Raw genomic sequence first — 18,171 nt, 5'->3', positions numbered from 1 at the left:
GGGTGCAGTAAGAACACATGGTTATGATAAACTCTAATTATCTGTATCTGCCTTGGAATATCTGAAGAAGCACATGGACCCATTCTTGTGAACAGGCACCAGCCATAGTGAGAAGGCCTGTGCAGGGGAAGAGATGAGAGAAGGCCCATTGAGAGAGGGCGAGAGAGAGATTGAGCAAGCAAGGGCATGCAGGAGAGAGAGAGAGAGAGAGAGAGAGAGAGAGAGAGAGAGAGAGAGAGAGAGAGAGAGCCAGAGAGAGATACAGAGAGAGAAAGAGAGATCGATCCAGAGTCTGGACAGAGAAGCGGGAGAGACAGAGAGAGATGGAGAGAGAGGAGACAGAAGAGACAGAGAGAGCTGGAGGTAAGGGGGGTGGGATGTAAGAGAAGAAGCCAAAGCTTCCTAATGCATAAGCTGGTGTTTCTCTGACCTCAGCCTGACTTACTGCTGTTTCTCTGACTCCTATTCCCAAGGCAAGAGGTCCAGGATCCCTGAGGCAGGAGCAGCTCTGTCTAAACAGCTTCCAACTCTCCCTCTCCACAAGGCTGTGGGTGGTGATTCTCATAGGATTCCTGGGGTTCTTGATCTATATAGAGCCCTGACACAAGGGTGTATTTCAGGACCCTTAGATGTAAGTAGGTGTGGTAAGGGCATTAAGGAAGGAAGGAGACAGATACTGAATGGTGAATGAAGTCCACCAGGAGGTGGTACAGTCACCTGGCAGATCCTGGGTGAGGCAGGTATGTGACATGTGGTGAGCTTGGGATGATATTTGGGGGGCTGAGTACAACATAGCTTGCTCGTGAGGCTGGATATCACAGCAAGAACACTACAATTAGAAACAGTGAAGAGAGCTCAGGGCAGCACAGAGCAATGCAGGACAGAAGGAGGTAACAATAACACTGCATAGCTGTAGGCTTTGAGACAGATTCCCCTAACAAACTACTACTGGCCTTTCTACCTTAAATGCCCTTCCCTGATAATGAGATTGATAACTAACTTGCAGACCATCATAGAGCCCTCATCTAGTAGCTGATGGAAACAGAGGCAGACATCCACAGCTAAACAGTCAAACTAGAATCCAAATGCAGAGAGGGAGGAGTGATAAGAAAATGGAGACAAGACCAGGCTACAGAATCCCACAGAGACAGCTGACCTGAACAAGGGGGAGCTCATGGGCCCCAGACTGATAGTTGGGAAACTAGCATTAGATTGACTCAGGCCCCCTGAACATGGGTCTCAGTTAGAAGACCTGGGCAGTCTAAGGGACCTCTGACAGTGAAACCAGGATGTATCCCTGGTGCACGAAAGGACTTTGGGAGCACGTTCCCCATGGAGGGATACTCTCTTAGCCTAGAGGCAGGAGGGAGGGCCTAGTCCCTACTCCAAATGACTTGACAGATTTTGATGATTCCTCCTGGAAGGCAACACCCTACCTGTGGAATGGGGGAGGGATGAGGTGGGAGGGGGTCAGGGAGCATAGGAGGGAGGGAGAGGGAACTGAGATTGATAGTAAAATAAGAAAACAACAACAAAAACAAACAAACAAAAAACTACTGGCCTTTAAGGAAAAGAAATTCCTCTATGTCTGTCATTTTAGATAACCTGACAAAAACCTAGAGTCACCTTGGAAGAGAGAAGAGGAATTGAAGAATCACCTCCATAAGACTGCCCTGTGGCCTTGTCTATGGGACATTTTCTTGGTTGCTAATTAATGTTGGTGGACCCAGCCCACTGCAAGCTGTGTCATCCCTAGGCAGGTGATCCTGGGCTGCTTAAGAAGACTAGCTGAGCAAGCTAGAGAGTGAGAGAGTGAATGAGAGAGAGAGAGAGAGAGAGAGAGAGAGAGAGAGAGAGAGAGAGGGTGGGGGGAGAGAGGAGTATTCCCATAATCAGCTTTCCTCCTATGGTTTCTTCTTGAAGCTCTGACCCTGACTTCTCTCAATGATGAACAGTAACCTGTAAGATAAAATAAATCCTTTCCTCCCCAGGTAATTCTTGGTCATGGTGTTTTTCACAGCAACAGGAAGCAAAGTAGAACAAAGCCCCTCCTTCAGTCAAACCCTCACCCAGACTCTGATTGTGACCCTGACAGCACCCCTGATCCTGACCTGGATCCTAGCCCTGATGCCACCCATGTTCCAATGGACCATTACTTTGTTTTTTTCTGCTTCTCAGCCCCTATGTTAGTCAGTTTTCTGGACTATGACAAAATACCTGGATCCCTCAACTGATAATGAGGAAAGGGCTATCTTGACTCATAATTTTGGAGGTTTGGTAACCCCATTACTTTGAACATGGGTTATAGCAGAGAACACATGATGGAGAAAACTGTCCCGCTGTGGCCACGCACATACATCCAGAGGAAGAAGGAGCCACTCAAGGGCACTGTACTGAGGATCTACTACCTCCCAATCATATCAGCTTGGGAACAAGGTTTTAACAGATGAACCTTGGGGAGATGCCTCAGATCCAAAACACAACTTGTGTCCTACACCTAAACTGCCCTGCCACACATTCAGGCCATGCCCAATGATTTTTAGGTCCTGGTTTAGTGAAATCCTTATCCTTAGTCCCCTAGAGCCTACACAATGGCCTATTGTTTAATCTTCCCAAACCTCTTTCAGAAGCTGCTATAAGAACAAGGCCCCAACATGCCACTTCAACTTCTCTCTGGAGGCTGCAGTCAAGGTTCTCCTGGCTGAGATTTGAACCCGAGTATCCTAAACATATACCCTTTCTCTACTCTTTTCACCCCTCTGCTGGAACTTTTAAAGAGTCATTCTGTCTCAGGGATTCAACTTTTAAAATGAAAACAATTCAAATGTATCTTTTGCTTTGTATATAACCATTTGATGCTTATAAATTATGACAGGAATTTGTCCTTAACTCTTCATGAATAACTTGGAATATTTTAGAAGATACATTAAAAAAAAACTGTGATGTTGTTTTATTTTTTTCATTTTGGTGAACTATGTCATTTAAAAATAATTTAATTTAATTTTTTTATTTTATTTATAATTTTAGTGTGTGTGTGTGTGTGTGTGTGTGTGTGTGTGTGTAAATGCCTCAGAGAGTGTATGGGGGTCCATCTATTCTTTCCTTTCCCTCTCTTGTTTATGCTGTGCTGGCCTCAGAGCTTCTGAGTCATTCTATGTCTGTCTGTCATTTCACATAGTCTGGGGATCACAGATGGAATCTATAGAATTCAGCTTCTTGTGGGTCCTGGGGATGGAGCTCAGGTTACCAGACTTGTACCAAGTGGATTTTACCTGCTGAGCCTTCTTGTCAGCCCTGTTACATGGAAAATTGTATTTGAGTATATCTTGAATATGATTACATATTTTTCAGATCATTCTTGCCAATAAAACATAAATTTTGTAAAAAGATGCTGATTATTGCAAGGTTAGAAAGTGTGAGTCCATTGTAAAGAAAGCAAAAGCAGACCAGGCAAGGTAGCACATGTCTTTAATACTAGCACTTAGGAGTCAGAGGCATGCGGATCTCAATACATTCAAGACCTGTTCTACATAGGGAGCTTCCAGCTAGTGATGGGCTATACATAGTGGGACCCCTTTCATCCCTGCCCCCAATAAAGGAAAAGGAAGAGTACACTAGATGAATGTGGCCATGTAAGTTAGGAATTCTGCTTTCTTTGGTCAAGTGCAAACACAATCACCTCATATTCACAGCATATAGAAGGACATTCCCACATCAGTGTGGGTTTTATTTCTCCTGTCTTATGAGCATCAATGGCTGTTGGACACTCTTATAGGCATCCATGGACCAGGTTAGGTAATTAGATAGCTCACTATGAACTGGTCAATCTGCTCTGATAAACTCTCTGTAACACCTGAGAGCTTCCTTCCAGTATGGGGCCTGGTGACTGCTCCTTCATTTTGTTTTGTTTTTAAGATAAGGTCTCATGAAGCTCAAGGGTGCCTTGAACTCACTATGTAGCAGAGGATGACATTGAACTTTTGATCCTATTGCATCCACCTCCAGAGTCCAGGGATTACAGGAATGCACCACCATGCTCTGTTTATTCAGTGCTGGGGATCATGGCTTCATGCATGCAAGGTAAGCACCCTACTGAGCTGTATCCCTGGTCAGCTTGAATCCTATGAGGAAGAGAAGCAGATAAGTAAGCACGAGAAATGCCCTAATGTAGTGACTCAGTAGACTAACATAGCTGCAGGAGCTGGGCGGGTACAAGATGGGGCATAGTAGGATGTCTTGAGTGCACCCTCCCTTCCAAGGTCCTGAAGTTCTCATAAATACCCCCTGTTTAGTAGCGCCCCAAATTTGGAGGAATTATCTTCTAGTTCTGTAAGGCAGTATCCAAACACAGGGACATGGACTGCACATAAGATGCCCTCTTGGTACAAAGAGATATTCAGGCTCTATCTCATGTCAAACATACTCTAGGAAACTGATTCTAGGAGCCAGTATTTGTTGCTAGCTCTTCAAGAAGAAGCCAAGGTGCCCTCAATACCCAGGGGAATTTAGGGCCACTATACTTCCCTACCCTGGAAGGTTCTCCCTATAGGCTTCCCAGCCTCAGTGAACAGCCAGACTAAGGGTGACAGGCTAGGCATAGTGCTCCTACCAACTTGTAGTCCCAGGCCTGCCAGATACTGGAGTACTGCCTAGTCGGAAAAAGAGCAGGGCTGTGCAACTAATGCATCAGTATATGAAAGGGAAGACAGAGTTGATTAAATGTAGCTCATCAGAGGGTAGCATCTGCTATGTCCCCACAGTGTTACCTTACCCAACTTCTTCCTTCACATCTAGTCACAGAGAAATAACAAGAAATGTCAACCCTCCTCTGCCACAGGCCTGTCTCCTTCCTGTCTTTCTCCCTCTCTCCCTCCTTCCTTTCCTCTCTCCCTCCCTTCCTCTCTCCATCCACTTCTCTGCCTTAGAGCCACCCTCAAGGAGTTGGTTGGGCGTTGGATCCTCCTGTTTATGTCTGGGTCCATTATCAGGGAAGGTGTTTTAGTTAGTGGAGAGGGTGAGTATCATATAATCATTATAAAACAAATCGGTTTTCCACTGTGTGATAGCCAAGGGGAAGGAACCTGGATCTGCCACCCACTCCTATTTAAACAAACTAATGTCACTCTAAAGGCCATAAGGAGCCTGCTCTGCTACCCTCCTCCACTGTGGCTTTGGCTAAGCTGTCAGGCTTGACCCCCTCATTGGGATGTGGGGTGGGCAGCAGCAGGGCAGACCACTGTCCCCCGCTATGGATGTGAGGATTTCCAGGGTTCAGTTCCCCAAGATACTCCATGGTGAGGAAAATTAAGGGGAGGTCCCCCGTGGTAGGTGCCATCACTGTTCCCCCCCCCCCCACCTTCCACAGAGCTTGACTAGGAAAGACTACAAAGTACAGCTTTCTGCAGGTTTGGATCTGACCTCCACCTGTGTGTCTGGTGCAGGTACCACCGCCTTCTAGCATGGAGTGTGTGTGTGTGGGGGGGGGCTGCATTTTCCTGTAATTCCAGTAAGCCCTGAAGATCTTCTCATCATTTCCAGGGAAGCTGATGCAAGGTTTCTGAATGAGGTCCCAAAGAAAGGTTACTACAAATGTATAGTAAATATAGGGGTTCGGGACTCCCCATGACACTATCAAGAAAGCACCTGGTGACCTGAAGTGCTCTCTGGCGCCCCCATCTTGACCAACAGCATTTGCAGAGAGGCCTCCTACTGTGTTCCTAAGAAGGGGCTGGAGAAGGGTGCTGTTAGTTATGGGGCCAGTGGCACCTCTATTTCTATGCATAAGCTCCGCAGAAATTCCACAGACCCGTGCCTACAGGCAATGGAGCAGATCACCAGCCTCGCACACGCACACCTGCCCCCTTTACGACCCTGGAGGGTGTGAACTGAGGGCCAGAAGCTCACGTGGAGCTCCGTGGATTCTCTCCCAGCCTTGGTCTCCAACTCCCTCCCGGCTGCTCTACTGGCGCTGATTGAGCAGTTCTAGGTCTTCTTAGAGTCTGGGGAACATCCAGTTCTGTGTGACAGAGACGTGTGCAAGGAAGGAACCCAATAAAAGCCAACAGAGAGGGGAAAGGGTTGGCTGGGAGCGGTTCCAGCTGGCGAGGATGCAGCTGCGAGCTGGGGGGGATGCTGAACACTTGCCTCTCTTCCCTGTGGCTGGGGAATCTCGATCGCCCTGAACCAGAAGTCGCTTTCGATTTTGCCCAGCGCTCTATAGCGCCGCATCCTTAAGCTCCGGATTCAGGAGCTCTGGTCCATCCAGCCCGATCCTGCCACGCTAGGCTGGCTGGCTACTGCCAGAGAAGGAGGGAATTGGGGCTCAGATCCCGGCAGGAGACCAAGGGCTAGTCCTCCTGTGGACCGAGCATGGGTAGCTCTGGAATGGGTGCCTTTCTGCGCATCGGAAGCAGGGAATGAGAAACCCAGAGCCCAAGGGCTCCGGTGGCTGTGGCGTCCTCTATGGAGTCTGTCTCCCCAGGAGATGTGTCCTGACACCAGGGCGGGTTGGGTCGCCCAGGCCTAGGGAACCTGACCCTAATTCCACATCGCGAGCATGCTAATTCTAAGAATCCGATGAGACATTTCTCCCTCCCTGTCCTCCACATCCAGGTGCTCTGCCCCATTCCCTCCCCCCCAAAAAAAAAAACTCGGTGAGGCCTGGAAAGCCTGCAGGGAGGCGGCTCTCTTACTCTCAGTCACATCAGCTTCTGCTCCGGGTTGCCTGCTGGCCTTATACGACCTCGATGTGATAATTAAGAGCACACGTGGGCAAGGCTCTGTTCTGGTGGACAGAAGAACAGGAAGGGGCCTGAAGGAATCAGCTGAAGGGCTTCTGGGCTCAGATGGTTCTAGGGATGGGGATGGATGGATGGAGCGAGAGCTTTGCACAGGACAAGTCCTTGAAATACAAGGATTGTAATAGACTAGCAAAACGTGTGCTTGGAGCAGACCTTGGTGTCATTCTCAGGGCATGAATGTACTTCATAATGCGCGCGCGCGCACACACACATACACACACACACACACACACACACACACACACACACGGACCCATAAACGAGGATCCCACGGACAAACGGGGTCAGGGCAGCCCCCCTCAGGGCACAGTAAGTGGTGCCTCAGATGCCTTCAGCTCAGGCCTCTGGTCTGGGACAGTGTGGTCAGCACAGGGCAGGCTCTGGGGTGGTGGATTACATCAGGGACACAATGCCCGATATCCTTCAGCGTGCGCCACTGCTGCTCAGCTAAAGCCGAGAGCAAAGGCTGTGTTCCTAACTCTTGGTCTGGGGGCTACATTCATGTTCTCCCCTAATCTGATAACTGACTTTTGATCAGTCCTGTTCCGCAACCCCTGCCAACTATCTCTCCATTCTCTCTGATCGACTGGGGAACGGGAACTTGCACCCTCGCTGGGCGAAAATGCAGCACCACAGGCCAGTGTTCCAGAATGGACAAGGTGTCAGAAGAAGGGTCCTCAGTCCAGACCATCTCCTCCAGACGCGTTCGGGTTACCCCTGCCCTTGATCTTGCGGGCTGAGACTAGCGCGGCGGGCACGCTGGTCGCTCAGACCTGTGCTGCCTTGGCAGCCCAGCCCCACACCCTTTGATCGGCCTTATTCATTCCAGCTGCGCCCTATTTGTCTGTCATTTTCCCCCTTTCCTCCGGAATCATTATTTATGGCAGAAAAATAAAAGGTGCTCCCTGGAAACAACCGAGGCAAGGAGTAAATTTCTGAGAAACAAGAGAGTGAATGTGTTTCCTTTTAAAGGTCATCAAAAGGGAGGCAAGGGGGAGGGGAGAGGGAGGGGAGAGGAGAAGGAAGGGGGAGGAGGGTCTGATCAGTGCTTCCTGGAACTCATTACGGGAGAGCATTAACTAATCACCAGATCAGAGCCACGAAAAGGCAAATAATTTTTAAAATCACCGAAGGTAATTATAACCCTGTTGTTGACACTAACGATTAATAATTGATCAGGAGTTACACACAATAAATTGTCAATTTATTTCCCCATAAAAAATGTTTGCTAGTGTAGCTCAGTTTCCTCCCCTGGGCATGTCCTAGGAAGATCCAGTCCGCTTATACAGGCTGCCTGGATCCTCACAGTCAGTCCTTGAAGAATATTAGATTTAACTTCTTTTCAGCTCCAAATAGATCAAATAGATACAAATAGTGTTGGTTTTTTTTTTTTTTTTTTTTTTTTTTTTTTTTTGAAAGCTTTTCCCCTAACAGCTTGGGGCCAAATTTAAACAAACAAGCTTTCTTCTTCCCCCTTCTACCTAGGATTGCAAGAGAACAGACAGGGTGTTTCATAACTGTTTTAACTGTATTATCAGTATTGTCTTCCTAAATAATGTCTTCAATGTTCATTTTTCTTAGAAAAGACAGCACTCTGTACCCACTCCAGGGGACGAGAGTCAGGACTCGGCTAAGTGTTTGGAGGGGATGGAGGTGCCCTGAGAGACTGCAGAGAGTTCTGGTAAAGACTCCTAGGAAAACCTAGGAATGTGGGGTTAGCTGGGTTTTCTCCCTCATTAAGCTGTGGCTGAGGTCCGAGGCAGGCTGTGAGCATTCCCCCACCAGGATGGGGGAAATTATATTGTCATAGATTAATTCTCTTCAAAATAAACCTTTAAAATATTGGTAGGGATTTGTCACTTGCATGAAGTTTTGAGACTACATCAAAGGGCTACATCCCCCTCCCAATCTGTAGAAATTTAAATGACGTTAACATAACATTCACTCGCGGCAGACAGCTGTGTATTGTTTCCAATATCCACTTGGATTAACATCCTTAAAACACTTGAAATGCTATTGTCATAAAAGCGATTTTAAAGCATATTTAATGTAGCAATAGATTTTATTTGGGGTCTAAGTGGATGTTTTCTTGAGATCTTGATGGACTGGTTAACTAAAAGAATTAAATGGTGGCAATCATTATAAGTATGTGGCTAGTTAGAGTGAACTTTATAACAATTCGAAGTACATTTAAATTTTAGAAAGGTTTCTCCAACTCCCTGTATTGATTTGAAATGACTTTTTTTTTCCAAATTGATGTCTGTGAAACTACTATCTCATAATGTTAGTTTAGGTGGGTTTCAAAAGGGCGCTCATTACCTTTTAGCCTCCTCCATAATTATTTCAAAGTCTGTTCTTGACCCTAGAAAGCATGGGGCTTTGGTGCCATCCAGTGCACCTGGACCAATTGGAAATTCGCGGAGCTTTCCGAGCCACAAAACTCTGCAGACCTCTGGCACTATGCAGTCCTTGCTTTTCTCCTGCTTTCAGAATGAACACCGGGTGCAGCCCGCAAGGGGGTGCATTGGAAGACTCACCCCAAATCCTAGCAGGCTGCTGGCTGCCCCTGCCCCCCGTTCCCTGCCCCTCCTGACACGCAGACAAAGGTGGATGAAGTTCTTTTCAAGTTTCAAAGGCAGTTGCTGGGCAGCTTTGCTGAGACAATAACTCTTTTATTGGGAACAAATGTTGACATTTGACGAGCGCAGGAGGCAGCACCCCACCGGCCCGCCGCCCGGCTAGCGCCCCGGGTGCTCTAGCTCTCAGCAGTGCCCGGCCCCCGGGTCCCACCTGAGATTAAAGCACGAATTCTGATAAATCAGCTCTAAAGCAGCCCGAGCTGTGGAGGGCAGAAAGGCTGCGGAGGCCTGACAGTACAGTGGCAGGGCCCAGCAGCCACTGGCGCAATGGGGCTTGCAGGCAGTATGGCTGCCCTGACCCAGCTCCACAAGGCTGATTTCTCCTAGGCGGTCACTTCCCTAAACAGTGATTCTTCCCCACCCCCTCATAAATCACTCTACATTTCTAAAAAGGTCCCTCTAAACACCTGCAATTTTATGTTCTTAGTGCTTATTTGAAAACCAAGTTCCCCAGTAAGATATATATTCAGGTCTGGAGGGAGGTGGATAAGCTGTGGAAATCTCTGATAATTTGTTGGGCATATAAACATCAAAGCAGCTTCATTAGCTTTGGCTAATCTCCTGAGGCCTCTGAATTGTCACCCAGAGAAGCATGCCAGTCCTCTGGGAGGGGGTGGGGGGTGCGGAGGCCTGAGCTGCAAAAGGAACCCTGATTGTATGCCCAGGTAAGAAAATCTTTTCTGCCCTAGGAGAGGGGCCACTTTAGCCACTTAATCAGATTTCTAATTCTGATTACATGCAGGAAGGATATTTTGGGTTTGAGATATTTTTCCTGCCACGAAGTGGCCACACTTCTGCCTTAAATGATGCATCTTCGTTACAGTTATCTCGAGCTGTCGGTTTGTTAAATATTGTTAACTTTCATACGTTCCCCTAAAAATTTCAAAATATTCAACTTACAGCATTACACGTGATAGAGATACTGACACCCAGCCCTTTCAGTTCCCTGATATTTATGAATCATGGCTGACTTCAGTAAAGCAGGGCGGTGTTACTGCTGTAGTGCAGTGTAAAATGCATCTGGGATGAGAGATGGGCATCTCTGGAAATCCTAAGAAACCCAAACAGACAGACACACAGACAGACAACCAAAGTACCCTCTGACTCCCCGGCCATCCCTGGAATCTCTCCAGAGTAGCAAGGGTCCTTGTTTAAAAAATAAATACTTTCTTTGCCCCCCTCCCCCAGCTCAAGGCAACCCCCCCCCCAGGCAGGGAGGAGAGGAAAGTATCTCTTATCCAGAAACCCAGGACTTTAGATCCAAGTTCTAAATGCCCATGCATTTCAACCCAATCCCCTAAGCCCAAGTAGCCTTCATTTCCCCCCCTCTAGAGATACCGACTCAGTTCCTCCCCAGGCTGGCCTGCTGGGGGCTTTGCTTCAAGTACATAAGATGACTTTCCAATACCCTTTCTAACAAGACCCCAGCAAGAGGCCACTAATTTCTATGGCACAAAAAGCCACTGGAGAGAGATCCTTTTGTCAATATCAACTGGCCTAGCAATTTCCCATCCTCGGCCACATCAGCCTATCGGAGCTGGCAGATGTTTAGACAAGATTTTATAAATCGTTCAATCTCAGCCCATAATGAACCCCAACTGACCATTCCAGAGCAGCCCAAAGCACCAGAGACCTCCCCCGCTGGGCTCCAATAACGCTCCCCTGCCGTACTGTTATTAATCATGGGATGAAATAGGTGAGCCTCTTGGAAAATAAGCGTATGATTGATTAAAGGGCAATCTAAAGAACCATTATTCTTGCTTTATAAACGTAAGTTATATTCACTCAATTTATCTCTGCAGAGGAAATAAATGATTGTTCACTTCTCAGAAATTTTATTATATGGGTATCTACATAATTTGAGAAAAGCTGAAGTGACAGAGTGGCTGCTTTTATGATACTAATCAAAGGGGCTGGGTTACTTGGCTGCAAATTCCAGGCTGGTCCTGTAATTACGAGGTGAGGAGACAATAAAGAGACAATGTCTGAGGATGTTTAAACTTTTCTTTTCCCTGAGGGTAAGGGTAGCAGAGCACCACAGTAAAGAATCTACTTCCCGCCCCTCTCCTGGTAATGGGAACTAAACTGAAAGGAAAGGAAAGAGCCCTTCAATAAATGTTCAGGATCTTATGTCGATTGAGACATTTCAGGCTCAGGAAAACAACTCTTCCCATCAGCAATTTCTTGTGCGAGGGTCCTCTCCAGCATTAATGGGAAGATCCTTCTCCAGTACCACAAAAGAAGATAAAATACCGAGAGAGGTGGCATATCCTTTTATTTTTCCACATTTTAGAAATGTACACTAAGTAGGGATTTGCATATTCTGAGAACAAGAACATCTGAATTATTTTTTTTGCAACACATCTGTATGGGAATCAGCTGGAACCGCAGGCATCTCCCTGTTGAACATTTATGTCTTGCTCCTGTCTCTAATTTTCAAATAAGCTCAAGAAGGAGTTTATTTCACTGCCTAGGCTCTTTATTTAAAAAAAACGAGGTAGGATCACCTGGCAGTGGGGGGAGGGCTGAGGGGGGAACCACGGGCTACTAGGCCTCCTACCCAAATCAGTCTCCAGTAAAAATGAGCCCTGAACACCATTTTCTTGTAGGCTAGTTTGTTTTTATTTACAGTTTTAGATATAAATTAGTAGAGAATTCATGTTAGACAACCAACAGAGATTGTATAACCAGCAATGTTCAAATAAAAACCAGGCAGAATTTATTTACAAAAGTTTTAGATATCATTGCAATACAACTTGCATAAATTACTAGAAGCTTTATATCATTATAAAAATAAATATCAAATTTGTTTCCGCTTCTGAAGGACTCAAGTTCTTCAATCACATTAGTTCTACCGTGTACATTTTTTTTTTACAAATAAATTTTACAGCAAGTCCTATTACACCTATAGAATATATACCGTGGCATGAAGTGATCAAGATATCCTGAGAAAAAACAGATTGTTTCCAAACACAAACATGGGGAATCTATACTATGCCAACAGATTCACATATGCCCAACAATGTGTGTCCAGTCTTTAATGTCTGTGGGTTGGAGTGCAGTATGCATCCTCTTTTACAGTGGCACAAGATGTGGTCCGGATTTCCACATCTGGGGTTTGTATCTGTGTATTTATGAGCTTGGGGAAGGAGAATGGCCTCCTGACTGTTATTTTTTTTTTTTTCCAAAGCAATTGTGACACCTACCTGTGGACCAAGGAAAAAAACCAAATCATGCCAGATTGTTCAGTTTCACACCAACACGTTACCAAAAAACCAAACCAAACCAAAGTATAAACAACAACAACAACAAAAAACCCCACAAGCTTGTGTTTACTAGCTCTGCCTCTTTGCCATCTTTAGGGTCTGGGAACAGTAATGCTGCCTTGTAGGAAAGTAAATTTTGATAACAGCTCTGGGCTAGGAGAACTATAGAGTCTAGTAGTGTGTTCTATGAAAGACCAGCCCCTGCCAATATCCCTTCAATCTTATTCTGAAAACAACATCCGTTACAGATTTTAATGCCCGTTTCTGAAGAACTCACTCATCAAGCAAGGTGTCCTTTATGTATCTAAAACAATTCTCAATGACAAGGAGATGCCCCGACTTTTAAACCATCATGGACCAATGGGAGTAGAGGTGGGGGTATATGTTACATGTTTGAGGATGTGTGTGTATGGTTGTGATGTGTGTGTGTGTGTGTGTGTGTGTGTTCAGATTCAAGAAGTGATTCTCCAAAGCACAACTTGAGCAGGGGGAGAAGGGGGGGATCTATAAAACAGAAGGCAAAGAGGCAGAAGGAAGCCAGACTCTATTCTCCAACCCTTGACAAACAAAACCACACCACACAGGGCATAGGCTTGGGGCTGTAGGACGGTAGGACACAGAGGGAACCCACTTACTTGAACTGCTGAGCTTGGCCCTTCTATAGGTAGGGCTGGACTCCTGCTCCAACAACCGCACAGCCCTCACTGGCATCTGTCAGGGGAGGGGCAGTTAGTGAGGACAGGCTGCAAACCCTGGCAGCTAAGTACCTATCAGCTTTTATCTCTGCAAGAAACACACACTCCCAGGGAATCTAAGATCCAGTTTATTTATGCGCCGCTCCCCCCCCCACCTGCTCCTTCCTTTCTTTCCTCTCTTGAGCCCCCATCAGTACCCCATTCGGGATACCAAATTAGGAACAATGTAGGCAGTGTAAGAAAATTGGGCCTCTGAGAGTTCCCGACCTGTATTTTCATCGAGCCCAAAACAGAAAGATTCAGCTAAAATCCATTTAACCAACACCACAGAGGGAAGACTACACCCAGCAGAGAGGCAAGCTCAGTTTTTTCTTTTTTTTTTTTTTTTTTTTTTTTTGGCCTGGCAGTAAGTTTGCCAAAACAGAATACTTAACGATGATGATAGTATTAACAGTAAATTAAATAAAGAGTAAATAAAACAGGGTAGATCTAAAAAGAGGGCTGGCTAGTCCTCTTTGCTTTCACCTACAATCCTCCTCCTCAAGTTGGCTTCCCTAATTCTCGGTCTGTCCAAAGGTCTCCCCACTCCAGGAGCCCTTTTCTAGGTTTCTAGCTAGTTCTGACTCACCAGGATCCCTCCCCACCGGCCTCGGGCAGCCTACCTTTCTTGGGCTCGTAGCCGCCGCCCGGAGGCCTGTAGTGGGACTCCAGCGGGTGCGAGCCCGTTTTGCCCGCATCGCTAGCCGCCTTGGGCATGGCGTGTAGCGTCTCGCCTGGTGCGGAGGCTGCTGCGTTGTACCGCAGAAGGCCCTGGCCCTGTAGGGCTGCATTCAAGTTCCCATAGTTTGTGTAATTGCCATAGAAAGGCGACGTATAGTAGAGGTGGCGGCCCAGCAGCGGAGAAGCAGAGTAGGGTGAGCCTCCCGGAGGGGCCCCAGATGAGGCGGGCGCAGCGGCAGTTGGCAGCCCCGGAGGTCCGCAACCCTGGCCCAAGCTTGGTTGCTTGAGGTCCGAAGTGGCGATCTCTGCCAGCGACCACAGCTTGGGCTTGTTGGTGGGCGGCGGCGCTCCAGGCGACGTCCGGCTGCCTAGGGGCGTCTTGCCACCGCTGCCACTGCGTGGCGCGACTTCAGGCGTCGGGCTCAGCAGGGGTGCCTCCACGCCCGTGAGTGGCGAGGAGGTCACAGGCTTGGGAGGCGCCAGGTCCGGCTCACACTCGTCTTCCTCATCCTCCTCATCCTCCAGGTCCTCAAACTTGTCCTTACACTCTGAGCCCGATTCGCACAAGGGATCCCCGGGGCGGCAGGGCAATTTCTCCCCATCTGACTCCGCCGAGCACGAGTGGTCCGTGAGCGAGTCGACGTGCAGACTAATCCCTGCGGGGGCGCAGACACGATGGGCGCAAAGTTGGGCCAGAGCGGATACCCACAGTCCCATCCGCCCAACCCAAATGTCCTGCATTGGGCTTCCCCATGACCCTGCACCTCGCCCCAAGGCAGCGTTAAGCCTTGAGAACTCCAAACCAAATCCCAGGGGGCCAGAACGAAGCCGTTTGGCCGCTTTTTGTAGGCCCTGGCCCTGCGTGGCAGGTGCGTAGCTTCAGCCCCAACCACAGCCCGCCTGGGAAGAAAGGCTCCTTGAGCCTTCGCACGACCTCGGCCCCGCTCACCTTCATCCTCGGCGGAGGTCTCTGTGCCGTCCTGAGCCTTGTCGGGACTCTCCTCCTTGTTCCTTGCAGCATCTCCGTCGTCCTCGTCCTCGTCCTCGCTTTTGTTCCTCGGGGCCCAGGTCATTTTGTTCTCCTTCTTGAGGCGCCGGCGCGCATTGGCGAACCAGGTGGAGACCTGTGTGAGGGTCATCTTGGTGATGATGGCCAGCATGATCTTCTCTCCCTTGGTGGGGTACGGGTTCTTGCGGTGCTCGTTGAGCCAGGCTTTCAGTGTGGCAGTGGCATCCCGCGTGGCGTTCTTGCGGTATGCTGGGTCGTTGAGCTGGTATGGGTAGGCCGCGCTGCCATATGGGTGGTAGCTGATGGCGCCAGTCATGCCGGTGGTGTGCGTGTCGTATGGCGAGCCCTGGAAGCCACAACAGCCTGTGAGTGGAGGGTGAATGGGCCCCTCAGGCGTAGCCCCCCCCCCAAAGGCGACCCTATCGCCCCCCCCCCACTGCCTTTCTTGTTTGGCTTCTCTGGGCTGTGAACCTTTCTGCAGAGAGAGTACACAAGGAGAAATACAAGGCCAGCTGTTGGAAACAAAACTCCTGGCTTTTGATTTGAGAATTTTATTTTTAACTATCTCACTCCCCCCTCCCCAAACTACCTAAGTTCCCGAGTAGCTGGAACAGTGTCTGCAAACACAATCTCTGGATAGCCCCGCAGTTCTGCAGGTAGTTTCTTGATATCTAAATTTCATCGGATGCTTCCCGCGCTACTCTCTCACCCCCTTCCGTCCTTTATATAGTTAAAAAAAAAAAAAAAGAAAAAAAAGAAAAGAAAAGAAAAGAAAAAAGAAAAAGAAAAAAATACTTCGGAATCCTACTCTGCTATTCACCCTCTAAAGCAGAGTAAATCCAATTTGCAACTCAGAAGCCGGTCAGCTTTTTCAATTCTTCAACTACGTAGTAATTAGCATTTTAATTCATCTTTTAACGTTTAAATAGGAGATGCTTGTAACCTTCTCCCAAGGCCTGGTTTCCACCTAGGGTATTAACCGCCCCGCCACCCCATGTCCTCCCACGCCCCCCAAACTGCTACGACCCACTCCGGAGGGGCCCGTTCTCAGAACCCAGAGATGTTCAGTTTCTGGAGCTGGTGCCCATAGGCCGCACACGAACTCTGGCAGCACTTAGCGGGTCCCAAAGCGGTCAACATATTTTTTTGAAAGTCAGATCTGAGAGACATTTAAAGGCCAAGACTAGAAAGCTTGGGCTTGGATGTAGGGGCGGCAGCCAGAGGCTCGGTGTCTCACCTAACTCGGTGACCCCGCCACTAGCGTGGCCAAGAAACCCGAACCGTGCGGCAGTGGCCCTAGAGGCTCGGAGAGCGGCGGCCCTCGGCCTGGAACCATGCGGGAGGGCAGCGAGCCGACTCCGCAGCCCCAGCAATCCGAAGGCGCGGATTAGAGACAACTCATGGTCCCGGCCCGGGTGGAGTAGCACCTCGCACAGGCTTAGGGGAAATCATCGCACAACCGCTGCGTGTCAGCCCGGTCCCTTGTTTCGCGCGGCAGCGGGTGACTCCGGAGCCTCCGCCCGCGCCGTGTTCTCAGTACCCCGCTCAACCCAAGCCAGGGATGGGGGTCTCCCCGCCCCCCACCCAAAAGCGGTTACCATGTAGGACGGGAAGCCCGCGGCAGCTGCCGCGGCGGCGTCTGCGGAGTACTGCAACGGGCTGCCGAAGCCGGTTGCCGCCTGCGCTGTGAAGGCCGCCGAGCCCGGGTACGGACTGAACGCGGAGCCGGACGCCGAGCGCGCCAGCTCCTCGCTGCGCGGCGCCGCCAGCGCGGACGCGCCGTACGCGGGGCACGAGTAGAGCGCCAGCGAGCCGGGCGCTTGGTACAGGTAGCCCTGCGGGTAGGACATGGTGGGCGCGGGGCGCGAGGCCCGCGTCACGCAGAGCAGCGGGCAGCGCGCGCGCGGCGCCCTCCATCCACGCCCGGCCGGGGCGCACCGGGGCTTCGGGCCGGGCCAGGCTGGGCTAGGCACTAGCCTGGGAGGCCCGCGGGCAGGCGGATCTGCGGGGCGGCGGCGGCGGCGGCAGCAGCGCGAAGCCGGTGGGCGCAGCCGCGCGCCAGGCCGGCGGTCGGGGTTTGGGGGAGTCTGCAGTCGGGAGTGAGGAGTTGAGGAAGGAGCGCTAGAGTTTCCGAGGGACATTGGAACGCGGAGCTGTCCGTCACACTCTCATTTGCATATTCTGGTGCTCGCCCCTCCCCTGCTCCGCCCGCTGACGAGGCCCTGGCCCAGGCCGGGGGAGGGGCAGAAAGCGGATGGGAGGGGAGTGAGGGGAAGGCGGAGGAGTGGCAGCGATCGGCAGGAGGGAGGGACGCGCAGGCTTTTGTCGCGCAGCCTCCTCTCGCAGCTCCCGCCCAAGCCCGCGGCCCGCCGCGGAGAAGTCAGGCCCGGCCAAACTGGGCGTAGCTCTCACCCCCTCCCACTGGCATGTCCTCCAGCCACGTCCGCGCACTCCGATGCCGCCGACTCCAGCCTCGGCCCAGCCACCTTCCTCATTTCCCGGGCCCCATTCAACCACCACCGGCGTTCTGGCTCGCCTCGCACTGATCTGCAAAGGCCTTCCACAGTCAGGCCGGTCCGATTCACCTGGGGGACGTACGGATCAGGCAGGCACCCCTCGTCCCCTTAAATATACCAGCCGAGGTTCCATCCCGTGTCCAGTGCAGATGCCGCAGAGAGCTCCAGGGCAGTTTGGAGACACCTGCAGAGTTGCTGGGCGGTCTCACTTCTACGGTCCTCTGTCTGCCTAGCCTCACCGCCCAGGCTGCCCGCGTGGCTTCGCTTCTGGTTGCCTGCTCCTGGCGCCCGTGCTGCGAAGCATCGACCCGGAACCGGAGCGTTTTTTGGTTTGGAGCTGTTCCCAGGAGGCCCCTAGATGACGCGGCTTCTGTCCCAAGTACAGAGAGAAGATGTCAGACTACGTGTTAGGAACTTCGTGCCTATTAACGTCTGGAACGCGTCAGCGAGTGATTCGCCTCAAAAAACAAACTAAGTAACTAACAAGACCCCAGTCACCCTGGCCCTAAAAGGGTTTTGTTTTCTT

At 49.9% G+C, this 18,171-nt stretch overlaps 1 protein-coding gene across 1 annotated transcript; it reads right to left on the bottom strand.

Annotated features, from left to right (window-relative positions):
- Nucleotides 1-12,135: 12,135 nt before the first annotated feature.
- On the bottom strand, nucleotides 12,136-17,015 carry Irx2 (iroquois homeobox 2). Its single transcript, XM_051182713.1, has 5 exons — nucleotides 16,728-17,015; nucleotides 15,070-15,475; nucleotides 14,063-14,776; nucleotides 13,341-13,416; nucleotides 12,136-12,645 (listed from the first exon to the last, which is right to left on the bottom strand). Exons 1-4 carry the CDS (start codon nucleotides 16,977-16,979, stop codon nucleotides 13,364-13,366), a joined length of 1,425 nt encoding a protein of 474 aa, XP_051038670.1. The 5' UTR covers nucleotides 16,980-17,015; the 3' UTR covers nucleotides 12,136-12,645; nucleotides 13,341-13,363.
- Between the last annotated feature and the right edge of the window lie 1,156 nt (nucleotides 17,016-18,171).

The sequence above is a fragment of the Phodopus roborovskii genome, unplaced genomic scaffold (assembly GCF_943737965.1).
Source record: "Phodopus roborovskii unplaced genomic scaffold, PHOROB, whole genome shotgun sequence".
Lineage (NCBI taxonomy): Eukaryota > Metazoa > Chordata > Mammalia > Rodentia > Cricetidae > Phodopus > Phodopus roborovskii.
The sequence above is the reverse complement of the archived record's forward strand: the minus strand, read 5'-3'. Positions and strand labels throughout refer to the sequence as shown.